The sequence below is a fragment of the Tiliqua scincoides genome, chromosome 8 (genome assembly GCF_035046505.1).
Source record: "Tiliqua scincoides isolate rTilSci1 chromosome 8, rTilSci1.hap2, whole genome shotgun sequence".
NCBI lineage: Eukaryota > Metazoa > Chordata > Lepidosauria > Squamata > Scincidae > Tiliqua > Tiliqua scincoides.
The window spans coordinates 42,595,374-42,613,814 of NC_089828.1; the positions used below are offsets into that span (position 1 = coordinate 42,595,374).

Below are 18,441 nucleotides of genomic sequence, written 5' to 3' on the forward strand. Positions count from 1 at the left end.
AGTGCTTATGCACCGACTCTGACATCTCCAGCAGAAGCCAAAGACAAATTCTACGATGACCTGGCCACCACTATCAAGAAGATCCCTGTAAAAGAGCTATTGTTCATCCTCGGCGATTTCAATGCTAGAGTTGGTGCTGATCACAGTTCGTGGCCCACTTGCTTAGGTCAGTTCGGCACTGGGAAGATGAATGAAAATGGCCAACGCCTGCTAGAGTTTTGCTGTCATCATGGTCTCTGTCAGCAACACGTTCTTCAACATGAAGCCCCAACATAGTCTCTTGGAGACACCCAAGATCAAAGCACTGGCACCAGCTCGACCTGATTCTCTCCAGACGCTCCAGCCTTCCCAGCATCAAGATCACACGCAGTTATCACGGTGCTGCCTGCGACACTGACCACTCCCTGGTGTGCAGCAGAGTGAAACTGCAAGCAAAGCGACTGTATCACACGAAAAAGGAAGGAAGACCTCGCATTGATACCAGCAAGATCCGGGATCAGAGGAAAGTGGAGGAATTTGCACGAGCACTTGAGGAATCTCTTCCAGGCCCGGTCGATGCAAACGCATCCAACAGATGGGAACATTTCAAGAATACAGTTTACAACACTGCCTTGTCCATATTTGGCAAGAAGACCAACAAGACGGCAGACTGGTTTGAAGCCCACTCTGAGGAGTTGACACCAGTCATTGAGGAAAAGAGGAGAGCTCAAGCAGCATACAAGGCCTTTCCCAGTGAGCGCAACCTGCAGGTCCTCCGAGGTGCTCACAGCAACGTCCAGCAGGCTGCCAGGAGATGTGCTAATGACTACTGGCTCCAGCTCTGTTCCCAGATACAGATAGCAGCTGACACGGGCAACATCAAGGGGATGTATGATGGTATCAAGCAGGCCCTAGGTCCAACACAGAAGAAAATTGCCCCTCTGAAGTCTTCAGCAGGCGAGGTCATCCAGGATCGGGCGCAGCAGATGGAACGCTGGGTGCAGCACTACTCTGAGCTATATTCCAGAGAAAATGTAGTCACCGAAGAAGCGCTGAACAACATTGAGTGCCTGCCTGTGTTGGAGGAGCTTGACAGTGAACCAACCCTAGAAGAACTTCACGTGGCCCTGGACTCCCTTGCCTTTGGCAAGGCACCAGGAAAAGACAGCATCCCTGCTGAAGTCCTAAAGTGCTGCAAAGAGATCATCGTCACTGAGCTGCATGAAATCCTCTGTCTTTGCTGGAGAGAAGGTGGAGTACCCCAAGACATGAGGGATGCAAACATCATCACGCTGTACAAGAACAAAGGCGACAGGGGTGACTGCAACAACTACTGCGGCATCTCTCTCCTTAGCATAGTAGGAAAGCTGTTTGCCCGAGTTGCACTAAAGAGGCTCCAGGTACTTGCAGAGAGCGTTTATCCAGAATCGCAGTGCGGATTCCGAGCCAACAGGTCCACCACCGATATGGTATTCTCCCTTAGACAACTGCAGGAGAAATGCAGGGAACAACGACAGCCACTCTTTATAGCCTTCATAGATCTCACGAAGGCTTTCGACCTGGTCAGCAGGGACGGCCTCTTCAAGATTCTCCCCAAGATTGGATGTCCACCCAGGCTCCTCAGCATCATCAGATCTTTCCACAAGGACATGAAAGGCACTGTTGTCTTCGATGGCTCCACATCAGACCCCTTTGACATCCGAAGCGGAGTGAAGCAGGGCTGTGTTCTTGCGCCAACCTTGTTTGGGATTTTCTTCGCTGTCCTGCTGAAGCATGTCTTTGGAACTGCAACAGAAGGCATCTATCTCCGGACCAGATCAGACGGAAAGCTCTTCAACCTCTCCAGACTGAGAGCAAAGTCCAAAGTTCAGCTGAAATGTCTGCGTGACTTCCTCTTTGCCGACGATGCAGCTGTCACTACCCACTCTGCCAAAGATCTCCAGCAGCTCATGGATCGTTTTAGCAAGGCCTGCCAAGATTTTGGACTTGGATTTTGGATCAGCCTTAAGAAAACACAGGTCATGGTTCAGGATGTGGACTCACCTCCCTGCATTACAATCTCTGCGCATGAACTGGAGGTTGTCCATGACTTTGTGTACCTTGGCTCAACGATCTCCGACACTCTTTCTCTCAATACCGAGCTAAACAAGCGCATCGGTAAAGCAGCTACCACGTTTTCCAGACTCACAAAGAGAGTCTGGTCCAACAAGAAGCTGACGGAACATACCAAGATCCAGGTCTACAGAGCTTGCGTCCTGAGTACACTTCTGTACTGCAGCGAGTCATGGACTCTTCGCTCACAACAGGAGAGGAAACTGAATGCATTCCACATGCACTGCCTCCGACGCATCCTCGGCATCACCTGGCAGGACAAAGTTCCAAACAACACAGTCCTGGAACGAGCTGGAATCCCTAGCATGTATGCACTGCTGAAACAGAGACGCCTGCGTTGGCTCGGTCATGTCGTGAGAATGGATGATGGCCGGATCCCAAAGGATCTCCTCTATGGAGAACTCATGCAAGGAAAGCGCCCTACAGATAGACCACAGCTGCGATACAAGGACATCTGCAAGAGGGATCTGAAGGCCTTAGGAGTGGACCTCAACAGGTGGGAAACCCTGGCCTCTGAGCGGCCCACTTGGAGGCAGGCTGTGCAGCATGGCCTTTCCCAGTTTGAAGAGACGCTTGGCCAACAATCTGAGGCAAAGAGGCAAAGAAGGAAGGCCCATAGCCAGGGAGACAGACCAGGGACACACTACACTTGCTCCCAGTGTGGAAGGGATTGTCACTCCCGAATTGGCCTTTTCAGCCACACTAGATGCTGTGCCAGAGCCACCATCCAGAGCGTGATACCATAGTCTTCCGAGACTGAAGGTTGCCAACAAACCATCTCTTGCAACACTTTATGTATCATTTTCCAGTATTTCTTTGCTTTTCCACAAGTCCACCACATATGATAAAAAGTTCCTTCTACCTCATTACATTTCCAACACTTATTTGATAACCCAGAGTACATTTTTGCTAATTTCTCTGGTGTTAAATACCATCTATAAAACATTTTATATAAATTCTCTTTAAAAGACACTGCTTTAGTTATCTTAATATTTGTATTCCAAATTTGATTCCAGTCATCCACCGATATATTATATCCAAAATTTTTTGCCCAACGCACCATTGCATCTTTAACTATCTCATCTTCCATTCTTATCTCCAGGAGAAAACTGTACATTTTTCTTATATACTTCCCCTCATCAATCAAAAATATTTTATCAAAACTTATATCTTCTTCATATAGACCTAATTTTTGATCTTCTCGTAATCTTGTTCTTATTTGCATTTCACTCCATCAGTCAAGCTTTATTCCTTTTTCTTCTAACTCGTACTTACTTAGGATCTCTCCTTTATTATTCAGCAACTCACTATATGACTTATTTTGATCTTTTTTAATCCAATTAGGATTGGTAGATATTTCAAGCGGTTTTATCCATCTAGGTAATTTAGAATATATCTTATATTTTATCTGATCCCATATCCAAATTAAAGATCTTCTCAAAATGTGTTGTTTAAAATATCCGTGCTGTTTAACTTTATCATAAATCAGGAACGCATGCCAACCTATTTGTAAATCATGTGCCTCTAGTGTTAAAGTTTTCGAATTTAATATAAGTCCCCAATCTTTTATCCAGTTTAAAGCTGCTGCTTGATAATATAATTCCCAGTCTGGTAATCCAAATCCTGCTCTTTTTTTGTCCTCTTGAAGTAACTTCAGTCTTATTCTCTGTTTTTTGCCTTGCCAAACAAATTTTGTAGTAATTTTATTCATTTCTTCAAAAAAAGTTCTCCTCAAAATAATCAGGATAGTCTGAAATAAAAATATTAGCTTGGGCAATATTTTCATTTTGATTAAAGCTATTCTTCCCATTAAAGATAATTGCAGTTTGTTGTATTTCTCCAAATCTTTTTTTACTTCTTTCATTAATTTAATATAATTATCTTCCATTAATGTACTTGTCTTTTTTGTAATTGTAATTCCTAGATATTTTACTTTGTTTGTTATCTGTAGTCCAAATGCCTTTAATTGTTCTATATCATTATCTTTTATATTTTTAAGTATCATTTTAGTCTTCTGGTAATTTATTTTTAAGCCTGCTACTTCTCCATATTGTTTTAAGTCTTCTATCAAAAATTCCATAGAGTTAAGTGGATATTACAAAATAAATACCAGATCATCCGCAAACGCTTGTAAATTATATTCTTCACTTTTAATTTTGAGTGGTTTCACCCTATCATCTTCTCTTATTACATTATTCAGTATTTCTAATGTCAAGATAAACAACAATGGTGAAAGTGGACAACCTTGTCTTACTCCTTGTTGAATGTTAATCTCTCTCGTCAATTCTCCATTTATTCTTATCCTTGCTTTCTGGTCCGAATATATTCCTTGTATCATCTTGATAAATTTTGGACCAAATCTAATTCTTGCAGACAATTAATCATATAAAGTTCCAATGTAAATTGTCAAAAGCCTTCTCAGCATCTAAGAACACTAGAGCTAATTTCTTATCTGGATGGGCTTCAAACTTGCATCCCACACCGTTTGTGTTTTAGTTTCTGAATGAAAATTGGTCTTAAAAAAAATTCCATTTCTATTTTTGTTTGATTCAAAAATTCCTGATTATTCAACTGAATTGTATCGTTGTCTGTATCGTTTTGTATTCAACTGAATTGTATCGTCTGTGTCTTCTGTATCGTTTTAGATTGTGAGCCCTTTTGGGACAGGTAGCCATTTGTTTTTGTCTGTAACAGCTTTGTGAAATTTTTTGTTGAAAAACAGAATATCATAATCATCTTTACTGCTTTCCAACGAAAAAGTTCACAAAGTGATCTTGGGCCACTTGGGATTGGAAGCTCACTTCAATCCATCCATTCCCAGGCAGCCTTATCCTTCTGTTTTTTGTCCAGTCTAGGCCTCTCTTCTAGCAAAAGAGGTGGGCCAAAAGGGTGGGCAGTAACTGTTGTGGTGTGGGGCCTAGAAGTTGGAGGATAGTGGTTGGGAGGCAAAGAATTGGGCTGAAACCTCTCACTGAAACCTCTCACCTTGCAGACAGACAATGCCACTCAGGCCTCCATTTGTTTTTCCAAAATTTCTAGCGGTGCTGCAACTCTGGTTATTTGGGTTTTTGCTCTAACTCTATCCACAACTATTTTTTCTTTTCTATTTAGTCCCACTCACTTACAGTGACCTCTTCTTCTGTGTCATTGTTTTATAAATTGTTGGTAGTTTTCTGACAGTGCAGCTCTTAGCACATTGTCAGTGCCTTTAAAATGAATACATGCTGATGTAGTAACCAGAGCCTCTGCCACATGCCTTCTCTCTGCCTTTTAGCTTGATGTCTGGCCTGGCCACGATGGATTCAAAAGTTTGTGGGAAGATGGGAATCATCACCATTACCTACTACCTCTGGACTACATTCTTGGCAGTCACCACAGGAATAATTCTAGTCATCAGTATCCACCCTGGAGCCGCTGCCCAGAAGGAGGAGTACACAATTGGCAAAGTTGTACTTAGCTCTGCGGATGCTTTGCTGGACCTCATCAGGTACCTGTGTCCCACTCATCTTTTGTTCTTCACTTTTTGTGTAATATATATTCTGCCTACAGGTCCCAGGAGCTGCAGTTTAAACATTGAATGAAAATATGAGGATCTTTTTTAATCAATCTACTTGTCTGTCTAGACAGGCATGGTCTGGTCTGGTCAACTCTACAGGCAGCTCTCAATTTACACGGGGCTTACGTTCTTTGAAAATAGGGTATATTTCAAAACAGTGTAAACAAAAACTGGCTTTCCTGTAGAAAACAATGGGATGGGCCTGGGTTAGGTTGACAAGTCAGTGAGCACTCAGGTAGATAATTGGGATAGAGGAGGCAGGCTACTGGGAGCCGGGCTGCTGATGTGATGACTCACTGGCCCAGGCAATCAAATTCAGTTCTCTCTCTCTCTCTCTCTTTCTGTTGTTCTTAAACCTCAAGAACAAAACTCCCCCTCCCAGCTCCTCCCTCCCCCCATCCTTCTTCAAATCTGTAAAAATCTCCCAAGCTTCTATCTGAATCCTGGATGGACCAACCTGCCTACCAATCAAACCTGCAGGTTTGTCTACCAGAAAGAAAAACTCACAAGAGACAGTCAGCAACACAGTCAGCCTCCATAGCAATGAAGGCAAGAGGTCTTGAGAGCAGAGTCAAGTCCTCTAGGATTCAACTAGGAGCATGGGAGTTTTCAGTTGTATTCTGGAATTCTTAATTTTGAGTAGATATAAGCTCAGGTAGAGGAGGACCATAATTTGCTATAAGAATAAGGGCGCAATCCTAACCCACTTTCCAGTACCGACATAAGGGCAATGCAGCTCCTAGGAAAAGAAACAAACATTTCCTTATGTTGAGGAGGCATCCATGAGTACCCCCTAACTGCAGGATACAGCACACATCCCATTGGCACAGCTGTGCCAGTGCTGGAAAGTGGGTTAGGATTTGGGCCTAAGTGATTCATCTCACAAAGCTCTCTTTAATAGATCTGCTGTTTTCTCAAAATCTGAGAAAGATTTCTTAGTAGATTTTTTCCTTGCAAGGAGCTGGTAAAAGAACAAATGATAGGAAACAAAGAACAAACGATAGGACAGTGGGGAAAAATGGGTGTGCATGGCAGAGGTCCAAGGTTTTGGATAGTCCTCGCCTTGAAGTGTTTTTTTGTTCTTTTTTTCTGGAAAACCAAGATCAAAATATCCTAAAATACATAAACAACATCAGAGGTCAAAGTCTCATGCAGCTACTCAGTTCTCATTTTGTCTCTTGCAGAAATATGTTTCCTTCGAACCTCATTGAGGCTTCATTCCAACAGGTGGGTCCCTGGTCTGGAACTATTCTCAGTGGGGCTTGCATGGATCAAGGCAATTGCTTGTTGCCAGTGACTGCCTGTGTCTGCACTTAGACTGACCCATTTTCTAGTGATTGAGGTTGCAGCTGTTGCTGACCAGCCAAGACCTTTCTGTTTCTGAGATGTTGTTCAAAATGCCTTTCCTCCTGCTTACCCAGTGGTACCTCTGCTGCTCAAAAGAGGAAACAAATGGGGCAGAAGAGGACAGTGGACACTGTAGTCCACCATACTCTGTGCTACCTCTTCTGCTCCATTTCCTTCTTTTCAAATCCAAGGAGTGGGTGGCAGAGCAACAAAGGTTGGCTTCAGTCAATCTCATGGATGGGCAGGCCCTGCCAAATGAGGTCCAGGCATGTCCTGAAGCTCTCTGATTCCCAGATGTGAGTCATACTGGGTATTTTAAGCCACCTATGGTATGAATTTCTAGCAGAACACACTAGAGTATTTGTGCACACCTCAGAATGTAAAGTATGGTCCAAATTGTCATATTACATGCCACCCAGAAATGTCTCCCCCCTTTTCTTTATCATATTCATCTTGAGAAAGAGCTCTGTATCACTCAGAAGCTTGCATGCCCCATTGTGAACATTGATTGATTCTTATAAAGGCATTATTTTCCTGTCCCTATGTATGTGTTTTGTTCTAAAAGGCCAATATAATATATGATTTGGGATTACTGCAGTGACACTTGTCATGTGCAAAAGATAGAAATCAGCATAACAGCACAACCCTAAAGGGGCTGGGCATCAGTGGAATTCATGTTCTCCTGGTGCTGATTGCCATAAAGCAGTCAGCTACAGTCATAAAAGGTGCTCTGGCAGCATGCAAACCCATGTGCTATGCACTTCAGAGCAACTGGACATCACAGCCAATAGAAGGAAGGTGGCAGGGGAGGTGGGAGGGGGTGGCAGGAAGGTGGAATGAGCTGGGGGAGGGTAGAAAGAGGTAGTGACAGGGAAGGGGGAAGGGCAAAGGGCAGATTGTGTCCTGGAAAGGAGTGGGTTCGTCAATAATGGCGGCCACCAAATTCTAACCCCCTTCTTGAACCTGATCCCACAGTGCAGGTTCACACAAACCTGCACCACTGTTTCACATGAATAGACCCCCTGCATGGCAGAGGTTTACCTCCTGGGTAAATGAACAATTGTTCCCTTACCCAGAGGAGACACCTGCAACTGACCCCCCCCCCCTTTGCAGGATGAAGTGATAGCCATTTCAGCACATTTCAGCCTTGGTGGGGTGGGGAGGAGGAGAAAAGAATAGGACTGGGCTATTAATTGTTTCTCTTCCAATTTAACTACATGAGCTGTACTTAAATTGGAAGAGAAAGGAAGTAAAGGTTCCTAATGATAGGAATAAGGCCTTTCTCTGCATGTTCATTTCCTTGTGGGTTCTGAGTCACTGAGTATGCCCTAGTGGCATTCACTTTCTTGCTTTAAAAAAATTGAAGCTGTTTTTCTATGGTACTGAATTATGCAGGGGATGGACAGAGTGGATAGGGAGATGCTCTTTACACTCTCACATAATACCAGAACCAGGGGACATCCACTAAAATTGAGTGTTGGGTGGGTTAGGGCAGACAAAAGAAAATATTTCTTTACTCAGCGTGTGGTCGGTCTGTGGAACTCCTTGCCACAGGATGTGGTGCTGGCATCTAGCCTAGACGCCTTTAAAAGGGGATTGGACGAGTTTCTGGAGGAAAAATCCATTACGGGGTACAAGCCATGATGTGTATGCGCAACCTCCTGATTTTAGAAATGGGTTATGTCAGAATGCCAGATGCAAGGGAGGGCACCAGGATGAGGTCTCTTGTTATCTGGTGTGCTCCCTGGGGCATTTGGTGGGCCGCTGTGAGATACAGGAAGCTGGACTAGATGGGCCTATGGCCTGATCCAGTGGGGCTGTTCTTATGTTCTTATGAATGCTCTGGCTGGAAAAAGAAAAGAGCAGTCGAGCTTAAGCTATGGCAGAAAGATTTTTTATCTTTTTCCAGGGTTCATTCCCCCTTCCTAAATGATATTCTCTCATTTGGTTCTAGTACCGAACAGTTCTCGTCCCTGTGGTGAAGTCTCCTGGGATGCCAAAGATGCCAGGAAAGACTCTGAGCTTCATTTATTTTGCACCAGATGCCGAAAACCCAGAGATCCAGAAGCCTGTGCTCCTTGAGATCACGCCTTCTCCGGAAATGACCTACCGGACACTCCCTGGCAGCAACAATGAGATGAATGTCTTGGGAATAGTGATCTTCTCAGCCACAATTGGTATGTGATGAACCCCACATGGAGGTATTGTCCTGCAGGAATAGTTGATTTAATCCTGATTTGGTGACTGGGTGACCTTGGGTCAGTTCCTCTCTCTCAGCCTAATCTACCTCACAGGATTGGGGAGGGCAGAACCTTGAACACCAGCCTGCATTCCTTGGAGGAAGGGTCAGAGAATAGGAATTTTTTTCAGTCACAAAAAGCTCTGAACCAGAGACTTTGACTAAGTTTTTACATTTATTTTGAATTTTTTATATTAACACACTTTAAAAACAAAATAGTACAGAGTTATCTTCCAATGGACTACATAACTACACTCATCAAAAATGTATTCATCGATATGTTTCAAAACAAGATTTACAGCCCAATCCTGTTCTAGCACAGCAGCTGTTATGTTGGCTCTAGGTGTTGCAGACATGTTGTAAAAGCATATTCACTGCACCCTGTGAGTAAGCAGCACTGTGGGAAGGACTGCTCTGATTCCCCCCCCCCAGTGCTGAATCCAGACCTATGGCCACCAGAGCAGGTAAAAGCTGCTCTGTGCTGTGTAGGAGCAAGAGGAGGGCAGATGGGAAGTTACAGGGCTTGGGGAGGGGGGTGGTTCAGGCCCGGGAAGGGACAGGGATGGAGAAGGAGGCTGCCTAATCCCTGTTCCAGGTCTGAAAGCCCTGCATGGGGCTTCTTAGACTTGCGACAGCGTAAGAATGTAAGAACAGCCCCACTGGATCAGGCCATAGGCCCATCTAGTCCAGCTTCCTGTGTCTCACAGCTGCCCCACCAAATGCCCCAGGGAGTTTGCCTTACCTGGGTGAGTCTTGTTTCTGGTGGAGGCAGGGGGCATTCTGCCCACCACAATTCAGGGGATCACTCCCTCTACTGCATAAACATAGATGCAAGGTGGTATTTAGGGTTTCCTATGACCTATTTCCCTTGTTCAAACCCTTCTGTTTCTGGGATATTAAACCTATTTATGTGCAAAGCACTTTTCCAAACAGTACAATTGTGATGCGAGTTTATAACCAGTCACAGTAGTGTGTATGAGGATCCTGTCACAGCTGGGCAAGTAGTGTCTGGGGACTGGATCCCTGTGCTTGTGGAGCTCCACCCACCTTTTTGTTGGCCCTGCCGCCAGCAGCAGCGAGGAACAATCCCATTGGTGAGGAATGCCCCCTGCCTCCACCAGGAACAAGACTTACCCAGGTAAGGCAAACTCCTGTTTTCTCCCCCACAGACTACCAGAGAGGGCGGAGAACAGACCGCTACAGCTGACACTTCAGTGCTGAATGTAGGCGGTACATTCTCCATCCTCTCTGGTCCATGGGGGAGGGTGCACTTAGCGAGACACTGGAAGTGATCAAAGGCGGTCCCCCCCCAGACTCCTCCAAGACCTCCTCCGAGTCTTTCCCCCCCCCAGACCCCTTCTCAAGGTCTCATGAATCACAAGTTGGGAACCAGTGCTTTAATGGAATTGGTCCCCTTGAGAGAGGCAGGAGTTGGCTTCTGGTCAGTTGCAGTGCCACAATGCTCTAGTGTGCTGCTACTTTCAAGCAACATGGCACTTCTTCTGCCATGTATTGCAACACCAATAACCAGTGGTTGCTTCTGTTGACAGGCCTCCTTTTGGGGAAAATGGGCGAGCGTGGGGCCCCTCTCGTCAATGTGTGCCAGTGCCTGAATGAAGCCGTGATGAAGATAGTCTCCATTGCTGTCTGGTAATTCAATCAATCAGTATCTTGATCAACCAACCTTTATGCACTGTGAGAACGAGACTTTTGTTACCCAGAATGCAAATGGGGCTTCTGTAGCATGGAAGTAGAACATTTGGAAACTCAATGGTGAATGAGGGAAATCCTGATAGAATTGAAGTCTTTATAGCTCTCGTGTTTGGTATCTCTAGAGGTGTCAGCTGTAGAGCTCAAGGGCACTCCATGGTTAAGACCTCAGCTCCATTCACTGGCCAGACAGATAGGGCTTTCTTTTGATGTAATTCTGTGCAGCCAGACATCAGTGGACTAGCAGCCAATCCTATGCTGGGTTTATGGTGGCAGGCAGGGCCCATGAGAGGGGGTTGCTGTGGTAAAAAAGGGAGCCCAGAAGCCAAAGGAGGAGGCCCAGAAATTTCTTGGGATCTCAGCTGGCTGTGTGGAGAGTAAAAGATTGAGGCTGGACCAACCAGGAGGGTAAACCTGGACTCCACATCAGGATGCCCAGTAGAACTGGGCTGCAGAGACCTTTCCAGCTGTTGCCACCCTCCCCTTGTTCAATTTCTTCCCCTCCCTGCCCCTGTTCTGCCTGCCCTTGTTGCCACCCTTCCCCCTACCCTGTTTTGCCCCCTCCCCGTTTGGAAAGTGACCCAAAAGAAACCTTGTACCCTCTGATAAAATTCCTCTCAGAGGCCCTGGTGGCAGGTCTCACAATCACCCACTGTAAGTTTCAGGCTAGTGGTGATGCAGCCGCCGAGCTGTTTGGTAGGCTGCGGTCACCAACACAAATAAAAGAGGCCCATTGAACCTCTGCCATCCTTCACTGCAAGCAATGACAAGGGCAGTTTGGGAGAGGACTGGGTGGTTTGGGATGGAGAGCAGGCCGGTCCAGGGGCAGTTTGGTGGTGGTGGTGGGGAGGATCTCAGCAGCAGTGGCACACGCCAAGATTGTATCCCCTCTTCCTGGCCCAGTCCTGCTCCCAGAAGTCTCCTCTGACTTACAACAGCAAAACAGCTGGTGTAGGTCCAAGTAGACCCACTGGAGGCCAGACAGCCTATAAGGAAGGAAGTAAAAAAGATTTGTACTTCGCTGTCTGGTGACACTTCATTAGCATGCAGTGGTGCTGCATGTTATATGCTGGCAGGGGATAGGCTTTGGTTGCCAGTCTGCAGAACTGGTCCATTATCTTCTTTACACTCCCAGTTCTTAGAATCTGTAAAGTTTTTGGACTCCTGGCCCTCCTTCCAAATGACTTTACTCTTCTGTTGTTCCCAAACTCCTTCATACTAGCTACCTGGTAACAATAAGGTTTTCTCTCCTAACACTAGAACTCACTGGGGAGGGAGTGTTAGCTAGTGGAACTGGAGAAGATTCAGTACAGGCAAAAGAAAGTACCTCTTTACACAAAACAGAATCATTCATTGAATTCACTGCCACAAGATATAGCAATGGCCTGTAGCTTTAATGGCTTTAACAGAGTATTGGAGAAATATGATGCTATGCGGAACCTTCACATTCCAAGGCAAGGTGTTCTGTCACCTCCTGAGTGACCAATAGCAGAGGCGACTGGTGCCCTCCTTGTTGGCTTTGTGGAAGCATCTGATTTGACATCTTAAACACAGTACTCAATCTCACTGCCCAATTCTAACATGCCCTGGAGCAGGCCGGCCGGCTGGCCTGTGCTCATCAGAGCAGGGCTGGGTCAGTTTGCAGTCGAACTCAGAATAAGGGGAATGCATCCCCCTTATTGTACGGCACCTGCTCCTATGGGACTACTTGGATGTGCAGCACCTAAAGAGGTGGTGCAGATCTGAGTGGCCAAGTGTAAGACTGAGCTGCCTGAGAGGGGGGTTAGGATTTGCCATAGGTGCCAGAACTTGGCTGCACCCCTTCTTGGACCCGGTCCTCGCACCAGCCCACCTGCTGCTCACCCTCCCCCCACCCAGAACACCCCATTCCACCCTCCCCCATACTGGCCTGACTCAGCTGGCATGAACTCACCAGTCTACCAGTGCAAGAGCACTGGATTTGGCCTCCAGAGTTTGACGCTCATCCCAATTCCTGAAGTAGCACAAAAATGCCTTATGGCACTTTTGTGAAACCTCTGGGCCGGCGCAAGAGACTTGCGCTGGCCCAAGAGCACATCTGTATTGTGCACTCATAGTCTCTCTTCCATGCCTGCCTACTCTCTTTCGTACACTTCCTCTCAGTGGCGGTCCTGGCTGCTGTGTGGTCAGGGGCACACCCCCAGGAGTGCTGCTCCCCACCTGGAAGTTCCAATCCCTGCACCCACTGCCTCCCCCCAGAGGTGTTCTAGGGGGTCAGAGAGGCTGCGTACTTCCTCTCTGGCCCTCAGAATGCCTTCAGAGGAGGCAGGAGGCATGGGTGGTTCTCGGGACAGCACAGCTGGGGTGGCGGTGGCATCCTCTCAGCTCCACGTGGAGTACCTGTGAACCTTCCCTAGGAACGCCACTGCTTTCCTTACCTTCATCCCTTGCAGCTTTCTGTCTGACCCCTACCCATCAATCATTTCAGTACTGGAAGCTGGCCTATATATTTTCCTCTACTGTCCCTTTTTCTTCCTTGCAATGAAAGTCTTGTGTAGTTGGGGAGGTGGGATCATTGCAGGTGCTATCTCTTCTGGACCCACTACAAGCCTTTGGGAGGCCTGAACTTTTGTGTTTTTCAGGTACTTCCCCTTTGGTATTGTCTTCCTGATTGCTGGAAAAATCTTGGAGATGGAAGACCCCTCTGTTATTGGAAAGAAACTGGGCCTGTACGCCATGACAGTTGTGACTGGGTTGGCCATTCATAGCCTTTTCTTCTTGCCTTTGCTGTTTGTGCTCATTACCAAGAAAAACCCATTCTCCTTCATGAGGGGGATTCTCCAAGCCCTGCTGATTGCTCTGGCAACATCATCGAGGTAGGAAAGGCAGGATGCTCCAATATAGGACTTGACTATGGGCTCTTCAAACCCACTAGGAAGTTCTGATGCACAAGCTATCTTTAACTGAATGAAAAGTGTGTTCATGGAGGAGAGGTCGACCCACAGCTATTAGCTATGATGATTAAATAGAACCTCCATGTTCAGGGGCAGTGTATCTCAGAATGCTAGCTATTTGGAGGGTCAAACAGCAGGGGAGAGCTATTGCATTCATGCCATGCTTTTAGACTTACTGAAATCATCTGGGTAGATCTGCAGCCAGATCCATCGAGACTCTTCCTAGGTTCTTGCCACCTTTTTTCATTTTTATCTGTTTCATGGAGGCTTGTGTAAGATGAACTTCCTGGTGAAGTGTACCTCATGTGAAATTAGTTACACATCATCCGATGATGTGAAATTAATACACATCATCCGATGCAGCAATCTCTCTGTGCTTTTATTGCTGCTGTTGTATTTTGTTTTACTTGTTTAATTATATTCTGCTCTGGGAATTTTGCTGAAGGACAGCTAATGTCCATTCAAGAAAAGTAAAAAGAAATTTCTTATATCAGACATTAAAATGGCTTGAGCTGGTCTAGTATCTATACCATACCTGACTGCATTTCTTATAACTTTCTGTTGTGAAAACATCTGCGCAGACTTATTTTTAATAAGCATGGCTTTGCTCTTTACAGCTCAGCCACACTGCCCATCACCCTGAAATGCCTTCTAGAAAACAATGGGATTGACAGACGGGTGGCCCGATTTGTCCTTCCAGTTGGCGCAACCATCAACATGGATGGAACTGCCCTGTATGAGGCAGTGGCAGCCATATTCATCGCACAAGTCAACGAATATGACCTGGACTTGGGACAGATTATTACCATAAGGTAAAGCTACTCTCCCTTTTCTTCTTGAACTTTACAAGCAAAAGGAAAAGTTAAAAAAAGAAAGGCTTCTTGCATTTAAAGTGGTGTCTGCAATGTTGGGAAGTTCTTTTTTTAACATCAAGAGAGGCTAGAAGGAAGGACAATGAACCTCCCTCTCTTCCTGCAATCTATTTCCCAAACTCCTTTTCACCCAGCTCTGTTCCACTATTGGATTCTGGATTGGGAGAAAAGTGCCTGGGGAAATGAATAAGTACAGCATAAGAGTTGAGAATGTGAGCAAAAACAGTGTGAACCTACTGCATAGCTTAGGCAAACTTCTGTTTCTCTGCCTCAGCTACATTCTCTGCTTCTGCCGTATGGGGACAGTGATACTGGCCTGTTGGAAGGACGCCTGAGATAATGTGTTGGGGAAAGTACTGGGGAGAAGTTACCTGGAGGAGCAAGAGAGTCCCTTTTGGCCTTGGGAAATGGCTGTACAGTGGGCCTTCAATATCCATGGTGGATTGTTTCCACAACACACACGTACCAAAATCCACAGGGAGCCAGGGCACCAGTGCTGCAAAAACCTACATGGAGGCCACACTGGGCCCTCCAAAGGTCGCACCAGCCTCAGCCACCTCAGAAAGCCTCCTGGGTGTGACTGGAAGTGACTTCACACATGGCCTCCCTGCGCTTCAGAACACCTCTCGGACACCACCAGAAGTTGCTGACACAATCTGGAAGCAGTGGCTGGTCACATCTGGGAGACCCTCTGAGGTGAGGGCTTGGCATCCACTGTTACCAAAAGGGCTGTTTTGTTTAGGGGAATTATTACACTGCCATTATTGGAAACTTAGGATTGCAGACTGGATAACAAGACGGCATAATGCAGAGAAATTCCCTTTTGCTTAAAGAGGAGACTGAGAGAAAGATAACTTTCTCCTAATCTTTTAACTTAAACTTTAACTTAAACTTTAACTTTTAACTTAAAGATAACTTAATCTTTTATTAAGATTATGGTTTTTATTACAAAAGTACAAAGGTAAACATAATGCACATGGAGAAATGATAAGTGTATGTTTCTTGGTCCTAGTACTTAGAATTTGTGTACCTAGCTTTCATGGTGGTTGCATGTAAAGAGTATTTGGTGCATCCGAGAAAATTAGAAAAAAGGAAAGGTTGTAGGGAAGGATTTTAGGGGTCCCTGATCTGCCAACTCCAGCTGCTAAATAAAGATGGGGAGGGAAGGGGAGGAAAAGGGGGGGGAGAAGGGAAAGAGTTCCAGGCACAAGATAGTTACCTGTCCTGTAGAGCAGTTGGAGGGGTGGGGGAGAGTTCTGTGAAGAGGACCCTCTGACACAACACAGATGTGTTGGTCCTTGGAGAGAGAGCCATAGAGAACATGTGAGAGGAAGCCCTCTCTTAAAAAGGGGTTCTGACGGAGCTGAGCTGGATGGTAGCTTGCTTACTACCACACAGCAGGGTACTTGGAGTATGTAAAACATTGAAAGGGTCAGGAGGTCAGTTATCAGCAAAATTCAATGGGGTCTATGGCTGGTTTCCTAGCTGGGGGAACTTAAACAATACAGTGAATCAGCAACACAAGAAGGCAGTTCAGGTTTGCATACAGTACTTAAGCAGTGATTGGGTTAAAACAATATAATGAATACAGTAATGTGTGTGTTGGCAACCTTCAGTCTCTATGAAAGACTATGAAAGACTATGGTATCGTCTGAAAGGTGGTTCTGGAACAGCATCTAGTGTGGCTGAAAAGGCCAATTCGGGAGTGACAATCCCTTCCACACTGGGAGCAAGTGCAGTCTGTCCCTGGTCTATCTCCCTGTCTGTGGGCCTTCCTTCTTTGCCTCTTAGCCTCAGACTGTTGGCCAAGTGTCTCTTCAAACTGGGAAAGGCCATGCTGCACAGCCTGCCTCCAAGCGGGCCGCTCAGAGGCCAGGGTTTCCCACTTGTTGAGGTCCACTCCTAAGGCCTTCAGATCCCTCTTGCAGATGTCCTTGTATCGCAGCTGTGGTCTACCTGTAGGGCGCTTTCCTTGCATGAGTTCTCCATAGAGGAGATCCTTTGGGATCTGGCCATCATCCATTCTCACGACATGACCGAGCCAACGCAGGCGTCTCTGTTTCAGCAGTGCGTACATGCTAGGGATTCCAGCACATTCCAGGACTGTGTTGTTTGGAACTTTGTCAGAGACACTTAAACAATGATTTACGATGCCAGACTTCCTCCCATAATGTGTGACCATAGGGAGGTGGTGGTTGTGTCCTAGATGGGGGAGCTTACACACTCAGCAACACAAGAAGGCAGTTCAAGTTTGCATAAACAGTGATTGGGTTAAAACAATACAATGAATACAGTAATGTAGGAGACACTTAATGATTTAAGATGCCAGACTTCCTCCCATAATGTGTGACCATAGGGAGGTGGTGGTTGTGTAACCATGAGCCTGCGACTTGACCAGAGTTTTGGAAATGTGGCCTTTGTGAGAAGTTTAGCCTGCATGATATTTTAGTCCATAGTAACATAACCAGATAGAGAAAAAATCACAACTAAAAGGCAAAGGGGGATTTTCACGTAACACCACAGATGCTGAAATCTGTGGATGCTGAGTTCGCAGATAATTTATTATTATTATTAACAGTATTTATATACTGCTTTTCAACAAAAGTTCGCAAAGTGGTTTACAGAGAAAATCAAATAACTAATGGCTCCCTGTCCCAAAAGGGCTCACAATCTAAAAGATGCAAAACACCTCTGCTAAGTGAGTAAGAGGCACTTTTTCAAGTAGGTTCTCCTCTTTTTTTAGCAGGGGAAGAGTAACCGGTCCTCCTCACCCCAGCAGTGTCTTTTCTAGTGGCTACCTGCTGGTGTTCTTTTGTATCTTTTTAGATTGTGAGCCCTATTGGGACAGGGAGCCATTAGTTATTTGATTTTTCTCTGTAAACCGCTTTGTGAACTTTTTGTTGAAAAGCGGTATATAAATACTGTTAATAATAACAACAACAACAACAACAACAACAAAAACACCAGCAGACAGACACTGCTGGGGTGAGGAGGGCCAGTTACTCTCCCCTTGCTAAATAAAAGAGGAGCACCCACTTGAAAAAGTGCCTCTTACCCAATTAGCAATAAGGCGGGCCCTCTGTATTTGGACACTTTGGACTTGGAAGGCTCTGACATGTGTCTGTTAATTGTGATGATTGGTAGAGTACCTACCATGTGATAATTACTCTAAGTCCTTTCCCCTTCTTGTAGCATTACAGCCACAGCAGCAAGCATCGGAGCAGCTGGAATTCCCCAGTCAGGCCTTGTCACGATGGTTATTGTCTTGACCTCTGTTGGCCTTCCCACAGAAGATATCACACTCATCATTGCCGTGGACTGGGCCTTGTGAGTTGTTTCTCCTCCTTCTCTCATAGCTGTGTGCTGCTGGCCATTCTTGTGGGTTTTGGGATTTTGAGATAGATTGAAACCTGCAAGTCAGGAAGTTCTTCTCAGGAGGCTCTCCTGCATTAAAGGATCATTGAGGTTGCTACAAGCTGTGCTTTTGAGTGTGAAATGTTTAGGGGAGGTCTGGGTTAGATAAGCTATAGACCAGCTTTGTTAGATAGTACAGTGTCTGAAAAGCAATGAGCTAAATCAGCGATTCTCAAAGTGTGCTTCTAAAAGCCCTGGGGGGCTCTGAGACCCTTTTAGTGGCTTCATTACACTATAAGTAGCTGCCAACTGCTCAGTGCTGTGCCACTCTGCATGTGC

General features: G+C 45.7%; 1 protein-coding gene across 1 annotated transcript in view; it reads left to right on the forward strand.

The window, feature by feature from the left end:
- LOC136658419 (excitatory amino acid transporter 5-like) overlaps nt 1–18,441 on the forward strand; it is a 32,404-nt gene that overhangs the window by 12,909 nt on the left and 1,054 nt on the right. Inside the window, exons 3-9 of the mRNA XM_066634991.1 lie at nt 5,366–5,578; nt 6,832–6,874; nt 8,949–9,171; nt 10,784–10,883; nt 13,565–13,798; nt 14,494–14,688; nt 17,941–18,075. Coding sequence (XP_066491088.1) covers nt 5,366–5,578; nt 6,832–6,874; nt 8,949–9,171; nt 10,784–10,883; nt 13,565–13,798; nt 14,494–14,688; nt 17,941–18,075 — 1,143 coding nt within the window. The remainder of the gene's footprint in view (nt 1–5,365; nt 5,579–6,831; nt 6,875–8,948; nt 9,172–10,783; nt 10,884–13,564; nt 13,799–14,493; nt 14,689–17,940; nt 18,076–18,441) is intronic.